Genomic DNA, 20,081 nt, shown 5'->3' on the forward strand with positions numbered 1-20,081 from the left:
ATGACGACAATGCCAATCGTCAAAAGTACAGCTGTAAAAAAATGTTCCCGACGTTTTCAATTAGGTTTAGTTCCAAGATAACCTGGAACGTTTAAAGAAATAATAAGTATGATAACAAACGGAACAGAGGTGTGTCGAATGTTAAGTCAAAACATGCAATGTATTTTATTTTAATAAATATAAAAATCCAGTTCGATCTTCTTTATTCAACATGAACGATTCAAACATGTACAAAATCAAGGGTTAGTTACACCAAGTCCAAGTGAACCTATCCAAATAATAACAGCCCATATATTGCAGGTGTCTTTGTAAATGTTGATCCAAATCGTAAAGGTATACATCCAATATTCTAACGACTATGCCGAATATTGAATGAAATACTCAAATATATCAAAGTATTCACATGACATGCTTATATAACGAACGTTACTTTAAAAACGTTTTATAAAGACAAAAAAAAACGCACAAAACGGAATATCACGAAGTTTTACGAACAAATTATAATTTAAGTATACAGTATACTACATGTAGTTTATCTCCGCATAAATGTTGCCACATGTTGGGGTATCCAGTGGGTCCGTTCCACGTCTTTGTCTGTCGAATCTGAGTAATTTAAAAGTAGGATTGAAAGTAAATAAGTATTATTTCATCATTTCATCTAAGATGTTTCCTTGAATTAGAAACATTTTGTTTTTACTAACATCTGATTAATACTTATAAAATAGGACAGCAAGGATTGTTATATTTTTAATTCTTTGACCGTTTTAACGCTTTCATAATACGTGACAAATTTTTCTAACGATTTTATTATTCTGAATAATAACCTTTGTGAATTGAAGGAAACAACTTTAATGCAAAACATATATAAACATTCAAGCAATATCGACGTTACAAACTACAATATGAGTATTATACGAACCTTTCATTATTGCATACGGACGCAAGGGTTGTGTTTTCCTGGCTATAGAGGCTATCAATACAGTGAAGATGATCAACACAATAAAACTTATTCCAGTTATGATATTTCCTAGGTCAGGGGATTTAAGTCTTTCCTGACTCGGTTTAGGATAGCCGGATATGTACTGACGAAACAGGACAGTCTCCGGAACAGCATAGTAAACAGCTGACGGTGTGATAACAGACAACATTCCTTTGTCACTGGCTTTATGGACGTTTATCACGGCCCTTTTCAGCTCCCTATTGTCGTTTAAAGACATAACAACAAAACCAAGTTCTATGTAGCCCTCTTCTTCTGAAATCAGTGAAATATTTATGAATCACGACGAAATACTATTCGTCGGTAAGGTAAAGTCAACTGTGACAAATAGTTTTATTTCTCATCTTATAAAATATAATCAATGGACTTTCATCGTATTCACAATGTTTTGTTCCATTGGATCCAATTTAACTTCGTTTTCATTTCCAAACAAAAACGTCAATATCATATGCATATATTGTACTCCATATAGCCTCGTTTTCATTTTCAGAGACCATACCATAACAAATGCATATCGTACCGATTGTTGCCTCGTTATCATTTTCAGAGTCAATAACATTTATATAAGATGCATTTAATACTCCATATAGCCTCGTTGCCATTTCTGAGAGTTCATAAACCCAGTAACAACGAGAACAATGCTACTGTACACAGCTGCACTGTATCGAAATCGGCTAGCTTTCGTGCGATATACCTTTGGCATCCATTGAAAGTAACATATAAAATATTTATAAAATATATTATGCATTTCGGTAATATCAAACGAATACCTGATTGTACAATATCGACTTCAGTTAAAAGTTGGACGGAACAATTTAATTGTTCAGATATTTGCATTTTTAGAGCACTCTTCTGGTCATCACCTATAGCAGTAAATTTTTCATCGCTTGTCATCAACAAATTGAATCGGACAATTTGCGTATCACTCGAAATTTTAAGATGATCGTAATAATTATCTGTAAAACAAAAAATTGACAGATTATAGAAAAATGTTTCCTTTTAACAAGTAAAGGAAACAAAGCAAATATAAGAACACTTGCGTAAAATTATTTGCAAGAGCGAATAACGACAGTATTTCGATATACAATTGGGGAATCATAGCACATTGCTGGTTTCCATATTTTGAACTTTCCGAAAAATCATATACTCGTAAAGAAACAAGGTTACAATATCTTCACTTAATGTGTTTCGGAACTACATGCTCCAGTTTGCATACTAATACAAGACGTAATGAAACGCTCCTCTTTGTCTCGCCAGTCGTCTTGGTAATCATGGAAATTTTTATATGGAATAATATTCAATTGACCGAGTCTCAAAATGATAGAGATGTACATGTAGTCTGGTGTTATGTTAATGCAGGCGAAAATATTATCCAATGCAATTGAGTGTATTATTGAAAAATAACAATTACATTTGATACTGCTTTTCTATCAAAATTTCCCCTTGTAGTACCTCATATAATTCAAATTGGAGATAATTCATAAATTTTAAATTTTGGACATGTTTACAACTATGATGGTTTTGATCAATAATGAAAGTAATAGTGATCATACTTGGATTTATTTAACTAACTAATTGATCTTCTTCATTAACTTGGTTTTTTTATCATATAATATGAACTCTTTATTGCGTTCCTTAGTTATTTTCACAACGAATATGACCGTCCACAAAAAAGCCGCACTTCAAGAAACTGGGAATATTTTAGTTACAACTGACAAACTCAGATTGACTGTCGGAGATATGAATAAATAAAACAAAGAAATGTGCAATTACTGACAAAGAAATTCCCAGCATAGAATGGGATATTCCAGGCGAAAATATACCGAATTGTATTTACATTCATGAAATATTACCTATGCACGGATTTTTTGAAAAGCACATTGAAATGTTCGGTAACAAACACCAGACCTGAAAAGAAAATATTAATATAACATAAGTAAATAAGAGAACTGATATAAATGTTTTATTATTAACAAGTAGATTTAATGCAAAATTAAGACAATACTCTGTAACTTTCGTTCAAATTATAAATTATCATAGTTACGGTTGGTGTTGGCTATATTATGTATATGTTCCGATGTAAAATGATTTCAATAAAAAATAAAAGAAAAATAAAGTACACCATCTGTTAATTTTATACACATTAATAGCAAAATATCGATAAGCAAGTAACCTCACACAAAATTATCGATACGTAAAAAGGTATACAAGTATGAGTTATTTGCATGACAGACCCTTTCTAATTCGCCGGAGTATAATAAAGTAATTCTTGTATCCTTCACAACAGTTCTATACAATTTAACTTGTATCATTGTTCCCAGCACAAGAACCTTTTACCTCTAATCACTGTATTATATGTACTGTTGTATGTTTGTTTGTTGTTGCAGTCAAGTTACGTTTACATGTCTATTGCGTATACTATGAAATCGGATTTAAGCAGAAAAGTACTGCCGATCAGTTATTATTCGTTGAAATTTATTTGTTGCATTATAATGAACCTCAAACTTGATGTCATTTTCAAATGTTAGATAAACACTTATAAAATAAGTAAAATACTGTAATTACCTCGTCTTTGGGGCAACCAAAACATTCATTTTCAACGTATTTTGGAGTCTGTTTATCTGAAGTGTTAATTAAAGAAATATTTTTATTTTTCTGTTTATAAATGGAAAATTCACATTTATCTTGACTGCCTTACAAAACATATTAATACTTTTTGTGGAGAAAAAATGTAATTATATATAAATCTGTGTTAATATGAGAGGTTTTTTAAAAAAATTACACTTATTAAATGTAAATCTAAAAGATAGTTTCATAAATATTTCTGATAATAAAAGGAATATAAGCGAAAAGTATATACATTTATTATACATTCTGTCGTGTTTGAACTTTAAAACAAATTGTAGTTGGATGCATACATACCGAGGTCTAAATATTTTTTTCTGTATGAACCTTCGACTTTTGCAATGACAAGATTGTCAATTTCAATTTCGTTTTTAGTTATTATCATATCCTCTAGACTGCTTACACCTTTATTTCGTCCTAGATATGGCTCTATGATAACATGAATTGCGAACCTGTCTCTACCTACAAAAACATATTTAAATTTTGAACGCGTCCATTTCCACCAAGAAATATGAAAATATTGATCGCAAACCTAGCCACCACCCACACCCTTCGGATCATCGGTAATTCTTCAAAAGTCCAATCGAATGCACACTCCACTTTTCTCTTTGCAAGTATACATTAAAATTGACGTTCATGGTAATATGCATTTCGAAGTTCAAAATTTCACCATTTTTGCTCAGGGGCTTGGACGGTAACGTGCACTTTCCAGTACTGTCCATGAATAGGCTCAATCAAACTGAGCCTGCAACATTTTCAATTTTGTCGTTTTGAGCATTCTTTTGGAACTCCATTTTTTCTCTGTTCAAGGAATATTCCCTTGTATTATTTGAGAAATATACAATATGAATAACAAAATAGTTGGCCGATAAATTTAAGTCGACAAAAAGAGGGCATAACATTGTAACACAGCAAAACGTCCGTACCGCAAAACGTACGCGTGTGGACGTTTGCGTCGAATTTCGTACACGTGTGGACGTTTTGCGGTGCATATCGTACTTGATACGTTTTGCGGCGAGAGTGTGTCTTTCCGTCGCATATCGTCCATATTTTCTGTATTAAAATATATTCATTATAAACGTCACTTTTATTGGTTCTGACACTTTCATATTGTTTCAGGTAAAGATATGACAAAATAATTATTAAAGTGCAATATTTTTGTGATCTTATTTTTTATTTAAAAAAAAGAATTATGCCTAAGCCGAGGATGTGTGTTGAATAGATTTTTTTATGGAATGGAACCAAGCAGCAGCAGCAGAGATATAAAAACGATGATATTGAAATAAATGTAATCTTATAGACACAAGGAAAAGGTCGGCTATACGGACGGACGAACCGGGGATTGGACTGAGTGAATGACAAAAAAAATTAAAATTAAGCTTTGCTTTTGACAATAGCTTTTCATATAATTGCATCAAGAAGTGTGTTCTCGTTGACTATGGAGGTCTAGTTCCACTGTTCATTTTTACGGGGGATGGATGGGGGCTTTTGACAGCATAGTCATATTTGAGCGAGAGAGCTATATTGTCATGGTGATGGGGCCTTTAAGAGAGAGCTTTTGTCGAGGAAAGGAGGGTTTAGCCGCCTTGTCATATCTGAGTGAGAGAGCTATTGTTGTGATGGGGAGCTTTAGCGCCAAGTCATATGTGAGCAAGAGTGCATTTATCGGGTCGCGCACTTTTAGCAGCCTAGTCTTTGAGCAGATTGTAATGTTTGAACATCATCAATATGTGGGAAAAAATGACGATAGTGCGCCTGTTGAAATTGTCATAAAGTATAACTTTGAAAAATGATTTAATCTATAGGTTAGTCGGAAAATCCGTCCCTTTACTAAAGCCGTATTATTTTATCGCCTGAAGAACAAAACATTTCGTCTTTAAGTTACATAGATAATTCGTAATAGAGTATATTATAACAAACATTCTTCCGCATAGGAAATGATGAAAAAGAAGTTCAATCTGTTCTATTGATAGAAACTAAAGCATATTTTAAAATATCGTAATGTAAGCGTTTTGTTTGAATGCCATAATGTAATTTTATAATTGAACAATGTAATTTTATAATTGAACAAAGCAAAAAGGTCACGGTGGCCTTATATCAGCCACCTGCCTATAAAGGCTCCACATGACAAGGGTAGATAGCATTGAATATTACAAATAAAAAGCAAGTACATTTCATGTACTTGGTCAGAATCTGGGTAACTGATATCAGTACTCAATTCTACGTCTGAAATGGTCATCACTATCCAAATATCTGTAAATGACAAAGATATGGTAATTTAAGCAAAATTCAAGGTCATTTCAAGGTCAACATTATAGTTGAACTATTCAAGATGTCCGTCCTGTCATAAATGTATGAATGACATTCTGATCATTGATAACAAAGAAATGGCAGTTTTATCACAACTCAATAATTTGACTTTAAAATATGTCTTCAAAGGCAAATCACTCTTGACATATTCAGTCGTTTTAGCTCATAAATAATCTTGATCGAGACCTTATTGTTATACATATTCTGTATTAAAAATTTTTAAGAATGGAGAAGAAATGAAAGCATTTACAGGGTGAGATATAATGCGTTTGTTGTTAAATTTAGCCTATAATCTGACTTTGTTGAGATTTTATGGTCATAGATATTCTGTTGAAAATTGTCAAGATTGAAGAAGAAATGAAAGCGTTGGAGTGGTAAAAATGTGAAATATAACAGATATTGTAATTCAAGGGCCGATAACTCTGAACAAATTGCTTAGGGTATGTGGATGCTAGAGTGGTAACAAGCTAAATTTGGACGGACAAACATATACGCGCATACTCAGGTGAGCTAAAATCAACACACAGTAACACCTGATAATAACTGGTCAAAATTAACGAAAAGTATATAAACTTAAAAATATGGACGTTATGCGACAGGACCATGCCTTTTTGCCGCAAAATGTACGTCATAAAAATGTGGACGATATGCGCAGCAAAACGTCCATATACGTACGTACGTTTTGCGGTACGGACGTTTTGCGGTGTTACAGGACATAATAGCTCAAAATTGATACATAATTTTACATGCATTTTAGAAAGGAACCGATTTTAAAGTTAATATTTTTATAGCATTTGTACCTTAGCAAAATAAGTGTAGTCGTTTGAATATGTTAAATTTACATTCTTCCTTGTTGAGGGCCTCATGGAAGATTGATATGTTTGTTCAAATGAGTTCTCTCGTTAAATAAAGTCTTATTATTATTAGTCGAAAAGGGGATATATCTTTGTTAAAATTATTTTAGGCTCATCTGCCCTTTTGAAATGATGTCATGTCTTATTAGTAAACGGGTATGCCAAGTTTCAAGTGAATACATATAATAACTACACATCTAAACCAAAAATACAAACTATCAACACAGAATATGTCATTTCCTACTGAGATATTTTTGATTGGATTTTACTTCACACCGACACAGTATATGTCATATGACGACGTCCAGCTTTACTGGTGGAGGAAAACCACAGGTGCCCTTCCGTGCATTATTTCAGGCATGAATAGGCATTTGAGTATTACCACAGACCTTCTGTACGCTAGCAAGATAGCTTAAATCCAAGGTTTTTGTCGGGATTCGAACCAACAGCGGTAAGGGACAAGTGGTTTGGAGTCAACGACCTTTACCACTCGGCCAAACAGATTAGAAATTATACTTTTGTGACCTCGTAACCTTGTGGTGGTACATTAAGCAGTGCAGACAAATGTGATCTTTAGAGTACGTTTTACATATATTAACATGACTTTTTTGCCCTTGCTCTGCTCTCTTTGGCTGTTTGCAGTTCATCTATGAGTAACAGTAACTTGAAAAAAAGGAACTGAATCTATGATTTGAATCCAGTTTTATAATAATTATAAAATAAAAAAAATGGCAGTGTTGTTCTGTGCTTAGTGAGCATCCAAAACGTGACCAGGAACCGGATTTAAGCAGAACAACCTGGAGACACATTCCTCGTAAGTAATGAATATTAATTCCAAACATTTAGGTAATAATTATAAAGGCTCACCTTTGCCAGAAAAGGCTAGTTTCATAGCACTTCTACATAGGTCATGTAAAGCTGCTAGACTGTCTGTAATAATATTTGCGGAAAAATCCAACCCATAAATGTCCAACAGTTGAATGCTTCCATACACTTCCAATGTCACTTGAAAAATAAACAAACGAACAAAACGTCACGTCAAAGTGTTATTACACTAGTGTAATTTTGTTTAGGAAATAGATATCAATTCTGAGTGCATTGTTGTAGAATAATGCACGGTTTGAGTTCAAATGCGTAGTAATATAATCACGAAGGCCGATAGGCCTGAGTGATAAATTACAACGCATTTGAACGAAAAACGTGCATTATTATACATGTACAATAATGCACGAAGAATGAATATCCATTTCCATTCTAACACGTCAAGAAAAAGTATAATCATTATTATAAAGTTGGACTTTATGTTTGGTGGATAAATTTGTTTTCGCCTCAGAGTTTCCAATAGAAACGTTCTTTAAAAGCTGTTCCAGTGGGTTGAAAAAACTGTCGTTAAAGCTACTGTGTGTAGAAACATTTTGAGAATAACGAATTTTGAAAACGTTGATAAAACTTTGTTTGCTCTTTTTATTTCACTCTATAATTTTTCAACCGAAATACAAATGTAATAGTGAAATAAATGTAAAACCTAACTCGTCTACAATATTAAAATAACGAACTTGATTTGATTGTTTGCACGTGCTGTTTGGTGCTACATTGTGACGTCACGTAAACAACACTTTAAACGTTTGTACAGCGTTAACGACTGAATTAAAGATATTGGTGTTCGGGTTTATTTTCTTAGTTAGATCATTTTCTATCATTCTACATAGTTTTCACAACAAAATTCGACAAAAAATTGTTTTTATTGATCAGATTTTTCAAACAAAATGGCGCCCTCAATGTGAAAATACACAGGGAGAAAATAAGAACGGCGAGTGCATAATAATAATAATAATAATAATAATAATAATAATAATAACAATAATAAACACTTTATTTCATGAAGGTAACATATTAAGAAATTCAAATCTTATTTACAAAATGGCCTTCAATTAAACAAGATAATTAAAGTCACAAATATGTACACACATATTAAAAACAACATAAACAACAACAATTCAAATTGACAGACACATGCATACATCAGATTCATTTGAATTGTATATCAATCAAATATTTTTTTCATATTTCTTTTAAAAGCATATAGAAACGGAGACTCTTTAATATATAAAGGTAAATTATTCCATACTTGCATTGCATTATTTCTAAAAGTTCTTTTAACATATTTCGTATTAGATCTTACATATATTATGTTTCTATTTTTAGTTGATCTAAGTGTATAAGTTTGATTTTTCGAAAACACTATGATATCTGAATTGTAGGAAAGAGTCAATCCTTGTATAGATTTAAATACTTATAATGCTGTATGATACGTGCATCTATTTTCGAAAGTTAACCAGTTTGATTTAAGGAAAAGCTGTAAAGAATGCGTTTTAACTGGTTTACACAATATTATCTTTGCTGCGCGTTTCTGCAGTTTATTCACTTTTTCAAATTCAGTTTTATTACAAGTACTCCATATAATACAACAATAATCAAAACAAGGTAAAATATAAGCATTGTAAAACATTTCTTTCATTTCAGCGGATAAAAAGTACGATATACGCTTTAAGAGAGCAATTTGTTTTTGTAATTTATTACAGACGTGCTTTATTTTAATATTCCATTTTAAGTTTTCATCTAAGTAAATACCTAATAATTTCTGTGATTTCGTTTGACTTAGGCGTGTACCTTCTATATTTTATTTTCTGACCCTATTATCATACAAGTGGTCTTTTTCGGATTTATTGCCATGTTGTTTAATTTACACCATTTGCTTATATTATCAACATCACATTGCAGAGTTCTCTGAATCACTTCAATTTTTTTATTTGATGCATGCATAGTTGTATCGTCAGCATACATGTCTATGTTAGAGTGTGTTGTACTAAATGGCATATCATTTACGTAGAAAATGAAAAGTAAAGGGCCTAATATAGACCCTTGAGGGACCCCTTATTTCATTGTTCCACTATTTGAATGACTATTTCCATTTTTGATAAACTGTGTTCTATTTTCAAGATATGATTTGAAGAGTTTAATTGAGGTGTTTGAAAATTTGTACAATTTTAACTTATGCAACAATATGTTGTGATCTACCAAATCAAATGCCTTCTTTAGGTCTAAAAATACTGTGCCATTCAAACAGCCCTCATCTAAATCGTTAAGGAAGGATTCTATGAGTCGTATTAGAGCTGTTTGACAAGAATGTTTTTTTTTCTGAAACCCGACTGACTTTCATGAATAATATTAGTTTCGTATATATAACTGTGTAATTGTGATGCAATATGCTTTTCAAAAATTTTTGATATGGTTGGCAAAATTGAAATAGGTCTATAATTATTTGGATCTTCTTTTGGTCCATTTTTGTAAATTGGAAGTACATATGCTTCTTTAAGTTTATCAAGAAAAATGCCATTTCTAATGGAATTATTTATTATAGAAGCTATAGCTATGCTTAAATAGTCACCACAGGCTTTAAGAAACCGCGGCCCAATTCCATCATTTCCTGTTGACTTGTTTACATTTAGTTTATCAATAAGAAGTTTTACTTGGAATGGGCTGATTTCATCAATAATAAAAGTATGCCCTTGAAGTTTTTTGTTCAGTTGTTCTTCAAGTGATTTGAAATTTTCTGTTTTGAATTTGGATTTGTTTAGGAAATCAGAAATATTGATAAAATGATCATTGATTGCATTTAAAATGTTATTTTCCCCAGTTATTATATTACCATCTATTGTTTTGGAATTAGGCAATCTGATATTCCCGTTAGTACCATTATCGTTAGTAATATCTTTAATATTTTTCCAAAGCGTACTCGGGTCTTTCTTATCCTTGACGGCATTATTGAAGTAATTTCTTTTGTGTTGTTTAATTAAATTATTTGTTTTATTCCGCCACAGTTTATATGAATCCCACTGATTAGATTTTTTTTATAATTATCTCTTTTCAAAAGTGCATTTTTAATTTCTTCATCGTACCAATGTGGCTGTGTGTCCCTTTTTATACGTTTAATTTTAAATGATGCATGCTTCACTAGAATATTATTCATCATGTTATTAAACAATTCTATAGCTTCATTTGGATCATTAAATATCTCTATACAATCAAAATTAGAAACAATTAGATCACGTTGAAACGATTCTGTATCAAATTTAGCGAAACTTCTATATTTTATAGTTTTGTGATTACCTGCATGTGTGCAAGTATATCCTCTAGTGAAACATATTAAATAATGGTCACTGACACAAATTTATGATACGAAGTTTTCATTAATTTTATCAAGATTATTTGTGTAAATGTGATCATTGTTGCAGAATAATGCACGCTTCGGGCCTTCTTTGTCTATATAGAACAATTTCCGATAGTGTTAGAATTTTTATTAAATGATTTAATTACACTCCCGGCCGCGGTTTATGTGTTTATAAAATATATGTAATAGAAAGAGCATCGAATCACGAGGATATCTGGTTTGTACGAGGGGGCGTTGTAGGAGCACATTTGTCTCGGAGCACATTTGTCTTACGTAAGACCAATGCGGTCGCATTTGTCCCACATGAGACAAATGGGACCTCAAATGTCTACCCCAAAAAACTCATTTGTGTGACAAATGTGCTCCGATCAAGTTTTTTAAGGGACAAGAAAGCACATTTGTCTCATGTGTTTTTAAGGGACAGGAAAGCACATTTGTCTCATGTCATTTTTTATGAATTATTTGTCACATTATTCCCACGGCAGAAATTCTTTTTTAGAATTGAGGTTCGCCGTTTTACCTCATGTCAAGTGTAATCATCAATAGGTTTGCTTATGCTTTCTTTATGAAAACCTAAAGTGATAAAGTCATAATATTTCTAATTCAAGTAACTGATTGGCTTAACCTGAAGGCGTACACTGAAACAAACTAAATCCCGTTCACGATGGTACAATGGTGACAGCGCGGCGGCACGATGTTACGTTGATGAAACGCGATGGTGCGATGGTGAAAACATAATGGTACGAACGTGAAACAACGACTGTACGATGGTGAAACAACGATTGTACGATGGTGAAACAACGAAGGTTCGATGATGAAAACGTGATGATACTATGGTGAAAGACGATGTTACGATGGCGAAAATACGATGGTACGATATGATGAAACTGCGATGGCATGATGATGAAAATGCGATATTATTTTCTCGCATCTCGCTTCGCATCTAGTTCGTGAGACAAGAAATTGATTCCAGGTCATATACCGCTAAGTAGTATTCCCTTTATAGTCTACATAAAATCACTTAAAGGCCCATTATGCCTGAGAAATGCTTTAATTTTTATTCCTTAAAAGCTTTGTATTTTTTGTATACTTTTATAGCTCCAAAAAGTTACTCATTGGCTAATTACCTAAAGCATTTTACATCTGCTGCTTTTTTGCAGTTTGTACAGTTGGAGTGATTTAGAATTTTGTATTGAAGTCAAAATACTACATTTTTATGACGCATTATTTCACATTTATCGCGAATTTCTTTAGATTACAAGCAAGCATCTAACTTAATAAGAAATCATTATTTGAATATTAATAATTTCATACTTGCTCTACCAAAAAAAGTAAAAATTTATTCATTTCTGAAATCTCGTGGTACGGGATAATTCGACACTGCGAGATATCGTATTACAATATCGTGCCTCGCTTCGTGTCTCATCGGAATGTCGCGTCTCGCACGATTCTGAGTCGTCCGATATTCCATAATTATGGCATTACCCGGATTATTTTAGGAACTCATACATGTTGTAAGTGCTTTTTCAATGGCGGATCTGAAAGCCGCAATTCTTGGAAAATGACGATTTTTACATACATATGTTTCTGATGAAAACAAAAAACGTGTGTAATGGTCTTCTTATTTTCTTCCATAGATCATTTAAGGGCCTCCGTGACCGATTTATTAAAAAAAAGCCACTTGTCCCTAACCGCTGTAGGTTCGACATATACACGGGGCATCGAACTATTCATCGAACTTTGCGAGGATCCCGGTCAGTGTCCAAATGCGGAATACATATCCTCATGCGCACGTCATAGCTATCGCGTGCGCACGTAATAGTATCGCGTGGCCACGTAAAAGCTATCGTGTGCGCACGTACTAAATAAGAAAATTGTATGTCCCCTTTATGCCACCGTAGATACTACCTTGTTTTTGCTAAGAATATTTCTAGTGCCACAAACCATTTTTAAAACTTTAAACATTGAAAATAAACGTATCACAATTGATAACGATAACAATAGACTTGCTGCATATGTGTTTAGGTTCTGGATGCTGCACTTTTTTGAAATTTTTATTGTGACATGCTGAACAGGGATATTCTTTAATTTAATATATGACTCCTATGCAGAGGCAGGAAGTTTTTGACTGACCGGAAGTGACCTAAAAACGGTTTTATAAATACAGAAAACACTGAACAATGGCTGGTTGCCGGTAAACAGACGGGCATAATTATTACCTTTTAAGAATTGTATGGAAAAATGTGAGACAAATGTGCTTCGAGTGTCCTTCCTATTGTGTGTCGAACACATCTGTCTCATTTCCAATTTGCCGCAAATATGAATGTTTACAAACACATCGGTCACACTTCGTGAGACAAATGTGCTCCGAGACAAATGTGCTCCTACAGGGCGTAGCTATTTTCTATAAATCAGATTGCCGAGTGTTTCGATGTTCTTTCTCTTTAGTATCATAGTCAAACATAAAAACACGTTCCCTGTTGTCACAGTATGAAATCTCGGAAAAAGGTAACCAATGAACGAGCATCTGAATAGTATATTTCTGTCGTTTATCCTTTCTCTGTCGTCATAATAAGTAAAGACTAGCAAAAATGAGCCAATCAATGGGCATGTTCTGGAGTGCCGGTAACTAATACCTGCACTCCAGTTAACGCACTGTACATGTATATGTATACGATCTAACTCTGACACATTTTTAACAGAAAGGTCCCAAACTATGATGCAAATTAATATTTATCTAATTCTTTCTTTCCGGTTAATAAGAAAAAGTATGTTATAAGACTACTATATAAATAGATATAATATTCTGTACCCTTATTTTTTTAAAAGAAATATCAAAATTCATCATCATTCTACTTTTCCTTTAACATTTGCAGACATAAACGTAACTATTTTTATACACATACTTTGAACACTTTTATAGAAGTATTTATCACATCTGCCAATTCCAACACATTTTGGATCGTCTCTGTCACTTGTGCATAGTTCCTAGTTAAATCAAAATTGGAAAATAACATTAAAGAGATAAAATATCTCACACATGAACAAGACTTTATATAACTTATTGAATGGTATACTTGAATCTACATTCGATCAAAAATATACATTAATATGCATGTGCATTTAGATAAGTACCTACGAGTAAATATTTTATTGTACAAACGATGTCAAAACATATTTATTACATGCAGTTATCAACACTATATTGAGAAATCCCATAATGTTAGTCAAGTTCACCAAAAACAAGTTTGATATTATTGTCGTTTTCTGCTTTTATTCTTGATGATCAATTTCATTTGCTCACAGTCATCCAATACGTGACATATTGGATTATATAATGTTCAAAACAATTTTGTACATGGTATTAATATTCCATTGACTCGAATATCGTATTTTGTACTATAACTTTTTTCAAGAATAAGATAAAGTTTTCAGGCTTTAATTATGAGGTTAACAAACCATGTGATCTGGGCAAGGCTTAAATGTGCTTGCTGTGGCTTCAAATCTTATTTCATAACCTGTCGATCAAGAGAAAAATAAATGTTATTCACAAGAATATTAATAAAAAAAATACAGTAACTGTTGTGTCTACACTGTGTCCGCAAATAAGGTTATGGTCTCTAAAGGGCCATACCCGGGCTGGGTAAACTTATCGTTAGACATTTGTCGCAGGTCGCATCGAAACGAGATTATATTTGTTATTTCATATAATTTTGATTTAATTTGTTTTAAGTCGAAATTACGAAATCACTCAAAAATAAGAGACTCTGTCAATCTTGTTTTTCATGGATGTAAAAATCATTGAATAAAAAAACAAGCATTTAACGTACAGGTCTTAATTACACGGCAGAGTAGGACCGGCAGGTGATAATCGGCCCTCAAAATAAATAATGGCCTCGAGGGCTTCAGCCACAAAAAAACACATTTAAATCAACAAATAAAAAATTAAAGCGTATTAAACATTCAAATTTTCAATTCATATACCAACCAAAATCCTTAATCACTATTTTTGTAAATCCATAAAAAAATTATATCTTTTATTACTTTGCATTGAAAATAACACTTATATCCAAACATAATATAACTGGTACATGTTCATCATTTTAAGGAAGGAGATGATATGGAAACAAAAATAAACAAATGACAGCGGTTTTTCACTGAAGAAAATCTCAGTTTAATTTGCAAAATGAGTCCACTAAAATCACTTTTACCTGTCCATGTTTCATATGTATAATTGAAAGACTTTGGGTCAGGATAAATGTTCACACCGAAAAGATTAAAGTATTGGCAGGTTTCACATGCTTCCAGTGACAGGGAGCTGTCCGACTGTTTACATTCCGCCCCACAAGGGCTATCAACAAACACCTTTATATCCTTCAACACCTCAGATCTATCTTTTGTCATAACTGGTGGCAATGCAAACTCAACCATAGTTTTGCCTGTTATGATGTGAATTAAATTATGCGTATAAATAAATATAAACATTCTTAGCGAAGGAAATCGAGAGGAAATACCCCGTTTTCGCATTTTCTTTCCATGTACATGTACGTGATTCGAGCGATTTGTTGGTCCAAATACAAATTTGTATAAGGACAAAGAAAAAGCATTTAAAAACATAAGCAAATGAAAAAATAAACTTGAAGTCTTATACAAGTAATATGTGATTATAAATGACGATAAATAACAAATCGCTCAAGTTCAATGGGATTTCTTAAATTTTTTTTTATCTTTATTGTATATAGGAAACCAGGTTTGAATTTTCAGCAGTTGATATTTCCGTGGTCAAAATAGTTGAATCTGACACTCTATAATATAAAATGGTACAATTCACTATCACAGATTCGCCCGTTTATAGGTCTACTCATGACAGTTAATGTGAATTTTCACATACCTTACATTTCGATAGCACCTGTCGTAGAGGAACGCTATTAACAATACTTATAATTTTAGAACCATTAGACTAAATAATAATTTCCAGTAAAGCCTATCTTGCAGCAATCTATTGCTCTTATTCTATCATGACATAGAATGCACTTACCATCTATATTTCGTTTTAAAGTCAAGTCAAATATATCACGGAGAGTTAGTTGAAGCCTTTGATTAATATTTGTTGCAATTTCGTTTGTACCGTCGTGTAAACTGAACTTTTCTAACCAATCATATTCTCTGTCTAGAACAAAACTAGCCACAGTTTTCACATCTTTTGTACAACAAAAAAAGTAAAATATACAATGTAAACGATATTCCTCTTATCAAGTTTTTCATATGAAATTATTCATAAAATATATTTTGCTTCAGTATATTTACAAAATCTGTATATTATAAAATGCCTATACTACATGTAATCACTGCATATTGTGTATAACATTTACTGTGTGTGCAAATTTAATCTAAAGACTATCTTACTATCCCATATAATTGTTTCATTTGAAGCTGGTGGGTTAGCAAAAAACAAAGGGTGCCCACGCATGCCTATATCAACATCCTCTATGATCATTGTGTTCAAAAGAAGTTTCATTGCTTCCACATTCTGTGTATGAGGCTGTAGAACAAAACTTATCTTACTCGTTGTTATAACACCCGCTAAAACTGCAAGTGAAAAATCACAAGAATATTAAACGTCATATGAGCTGCGTCATGACAAAACTAACATAGTGGGTTTGCGACGAACATGAATCCAGACCAGCCTGCGCATCCGCGCAGTCTGATCAGGATCCATGCTGTTCGCTATCAGTTTCTCTACTTGTTATAAGGTTTGTAAGCGAACAGCATGGATCCTGATCAGACTGCGCGGATGCGCAGGCTGGTCTGGATCCATGCTGGCCGCAAACCCATTATGTTGGTTTTGTCATGACGCGGCTCAAATCGTAAGAAATAGATCTGATGCCTGATGAACCAGAAATCTCACAGACACTTTGGGTTTGGAGCTCAAAACGCCTTTAAATTCCAAATAAAATGCATATTTGTCAATCCCAGCACATGTACTGATCATATATATCAAAAAAACTTAATATAAGCCGTTTTGAAAAAATTTCATATTTCAACATCTATAATAATACACAAGATAAAAATGTTCGCCGGAAAAATCCGCACCCCTACCGTCATAATCACCATGTATTTTATTCCATTTCCAATATTTTTACATAATCCTTTGGTCCATCGACACAGAAGATATAATTCTTCACGATGATGGTCAATTTTTAACTTCAACCGTAATATAAACAACGCAACAGCCGAAATAAACATCAATATTATCGCCGTTTTCCTTCAATGACATTATCTTTCGATAAATTCAAACGTGCCAGTCGGCTATGACCGAAGCCATCCGATTATGTGGTTCCCACACTTAAATGCGCTGCGCATTTTGCACACGGCAAAGCTGGCACAAATGAAATATAATTACAATGCATTATAATAACAAAAATATATTTTCAACAGTTCCTAGGACGTGGAAAATATATAATTAACAACATTAACATTTAATTATAGTCATTTAAGATTGCACAATTTTAAGGAAATTACATACGTGGACCAGGTACAAGATCTAGTTGATAGATGTCTTGTCGGTTGATTTTGACATTATGATGCAAGAACTGTTCTATACCTTCCAGTAGATAAGTTTTTCCGAGTAAGTCTACAGTTTTCGTGCTTAGTTGTACCAGAAAACCCAATTTATGTGCTTGAATATATATATAATATTTCTATTTTATTTTATGACATGTGTTTTTTTTTGTATAGTTTTTTAATAAATAAGTAAATAATTAATCTAATTATTTATTTGTTATTTTATATCTATTACATTTTGAAAGTGATGTGTTTTTCTAATTATCTGTAAATCAAATGAAAATTTAGGTAAAGGTGGATTGACTAGACGGCGGGGTACTAGGTGCCTGACTTTGTACCAGTGGATGTTTCTTTAGATCATGGTTATTTCGATTTTCAACCATATTAATTAAAAAAAATAATAATAATAATTATAATGATTAGTTCCATAAATATTTCTAATCATTTTCTTAACTTTTGTTAGAAATAAGATGGATTAAAAATAACAGTTTGAGCTACCGTGCTCCTTTTTACATTGTATATGTTAGCACTGTTATCCTTAAAATGGCAAAATAACCAAAAGTCGAATTTTCAATTAAAACTCGAACAATTTCCTCATATATGTGTCTAAAAAATCAAACACTTTTCGTTGGTTTTATTAAACTAAAATATCAAACATTTATTCACATAGCTAAGCAATACTTTGCAACGATAAAAAAACGTTTGTTTTGTGGCCGATTCCGGGAAGAACTGAACATGAGACGAATTTTCATTGGTCATTTAAAAATTACAAACTTAAATCTGGGATTCTGATGGACCATTTAAAATTGCATATAAATGATAGTTTTTGACATTCTATAATAAAGATTAAGGGTAATTCTACAAAACAAAGTAAATGATAGTTCTAGCCATTATAAAGTAAAATGTAAAGATGTTTCTAGAACCAACGTAAACCCAATAAGTAATATGAACACCTAAATAAAAACTTTAAGATAGAAGTTGTCTTTCGTTTATAATTTAATTTCATGTGTTCAAAATGTTTTTTTTTTCTTCTCTTAGCTACAATAAATTAATATGTTTCTGTTGCATTGCTATGATTTTGATACGTATCACAATCTTAGAAATAATATATGTAAGTCAACAAGTTTTACTTCAGCCGAGTATCATTATTTAAAAAAGATAATTCTTATAAACAAATGGATTAAAGTGTGAATTATAAATTGAATAAATCCATAATAAAAGGAATGTTCGTACTATGAATCATTATTACATTGATACTACTAAGTATGATATGGGACAACAAACATTGAAATAGTCGTATATGGATTTTGTTAGCACATGTGATATATTTGGTACGATATGACATATCTATATACAGCAGCTTATACATGATTGTTCTAGAATAAAACATTATTATTTAGAACTCTCTTTTTTCAAGAACTGTTTTATACGAATATCTCAATGATATCAATATTATTAGTGTGAAAACTTTTTTTTTTAAAAATGTGCCATTACCTGCCAATTCACATATAAGTATTTTTTATCTTTGAAGTTTGTAAGGACCGCAATGGAAATAATTAAGAGCTTGCTCTTTTTTTGTGTTATCTTTGGTTTTGGGAACATGGTTTACATAATATAGTATTTATTCATTCATTTATTTATTTATTTATTTATTTGTAATTGTTTTAATCTATATTGTGTTTGTTTATCATGTAACATGTTTACCTTTATGCCGAAATAAATCTATCTATCTATCTAAAACTTGTTATTATAATCATACACTGTTGAACTTAACCAAACTCAGTTGTTGCAAAAAAAGGAAGGGTTAGTATATTTAATTATATTAAGCTTAAGTTCTAGTGTTTATTTACACATACCAGTTAATGCCTCTCGTTTATGTCTAACTAAGGAATTATCTGTTTCAGTACACCCTCCAGTGGCATCATCACAAAGGTTTCTTGTCTGAAACAAATTGACCAATCATATTATAGCAATGTATTTAGGCATTGATATTATCGTGCTTTTTATGTTTGTTTGTTTTGTTGTTTTTTGTTTGTTTGTTTGTGTTTTGTTTTGTCCAAAGGTAAGTCAAAAGTTATATGCTCTGATACAAATTGTAAGAATTATTTACATGTTTCAGGCAAATTGGACATTATCTATAAAAGAAATAATAGCTTTCAAAAGCCTTCATTATATCAAGAATGACATTGTTTTTATACTCACCGGAATATTTTTGTTTGATTCTTCGGCCTGGTAGATGGGGAGTATATCTGTTGCAACAGCTGTAACAAAAGAAGATTATATAAATCAATTACAGACAAACGGATTCTTCCGACAATAAAGCAGGAACTTGATTTGGTGTGATGTATGCACTGACCTAAGGGTAATTTTACTGCTCATGGTGATTAAAGATATACTTTGCTCATCTTTGAGTAAAATATTTTTAATTACAGACATTTATTGAAATATCTGAGATCCTTACTTAATATAATAATGACTACACTATGTATTGGAAGCTGCG

The 20,081-nt window shown here is 32.1% G+C and overlaps 1 protein-coding gene across 1 annotated transcript; it reads right to left on the bottom strand.

Moving 5' to 3' along the window:
- Positions 1-872: 872 nt before the first annotated feature.
- LOC132726205 (uncharacterized) lies at positions 873-4,172 on the bottom strand. The gene is made up of 5 exons (XM_060711482.1): positions 3,920-4,172; positions 3,563-3,618; positions 2,851-2,905; positions 1,768-1,953; positions 873-1,252 (listed from the first exon to the last, which is right to left on the bottom strand). The coding sequence occupies exons 1-5, from the start codon at positions 4,005-4,007 to the stop codon at positions 873-875; spliced, it is 765 nt and encodes a 254-aa protein (XP_060567465.1). The 5' UTR covers positions 4,008-4,172.
- Between the last annotated feature and the right edge of the window lie 15,909 nt (positions 4,173-20,081).

Source organism: Ruditapes philippinarum, unplaced genomic scaffold (genome assembly GCF_026571515.1).
Source record: "Ruditapes philippinarum isolate M1 unplaced genomic scaffold, ASM2657151v2 ctg140_1_1_1_1, whole genome shotgun sequence".
Lineage (NCBI taxonomy): Eukaryota > Metazoa > Mollusca > Bivalvia > Venerida > Veneridae > Ruditapes > Ruditapes philippinarum.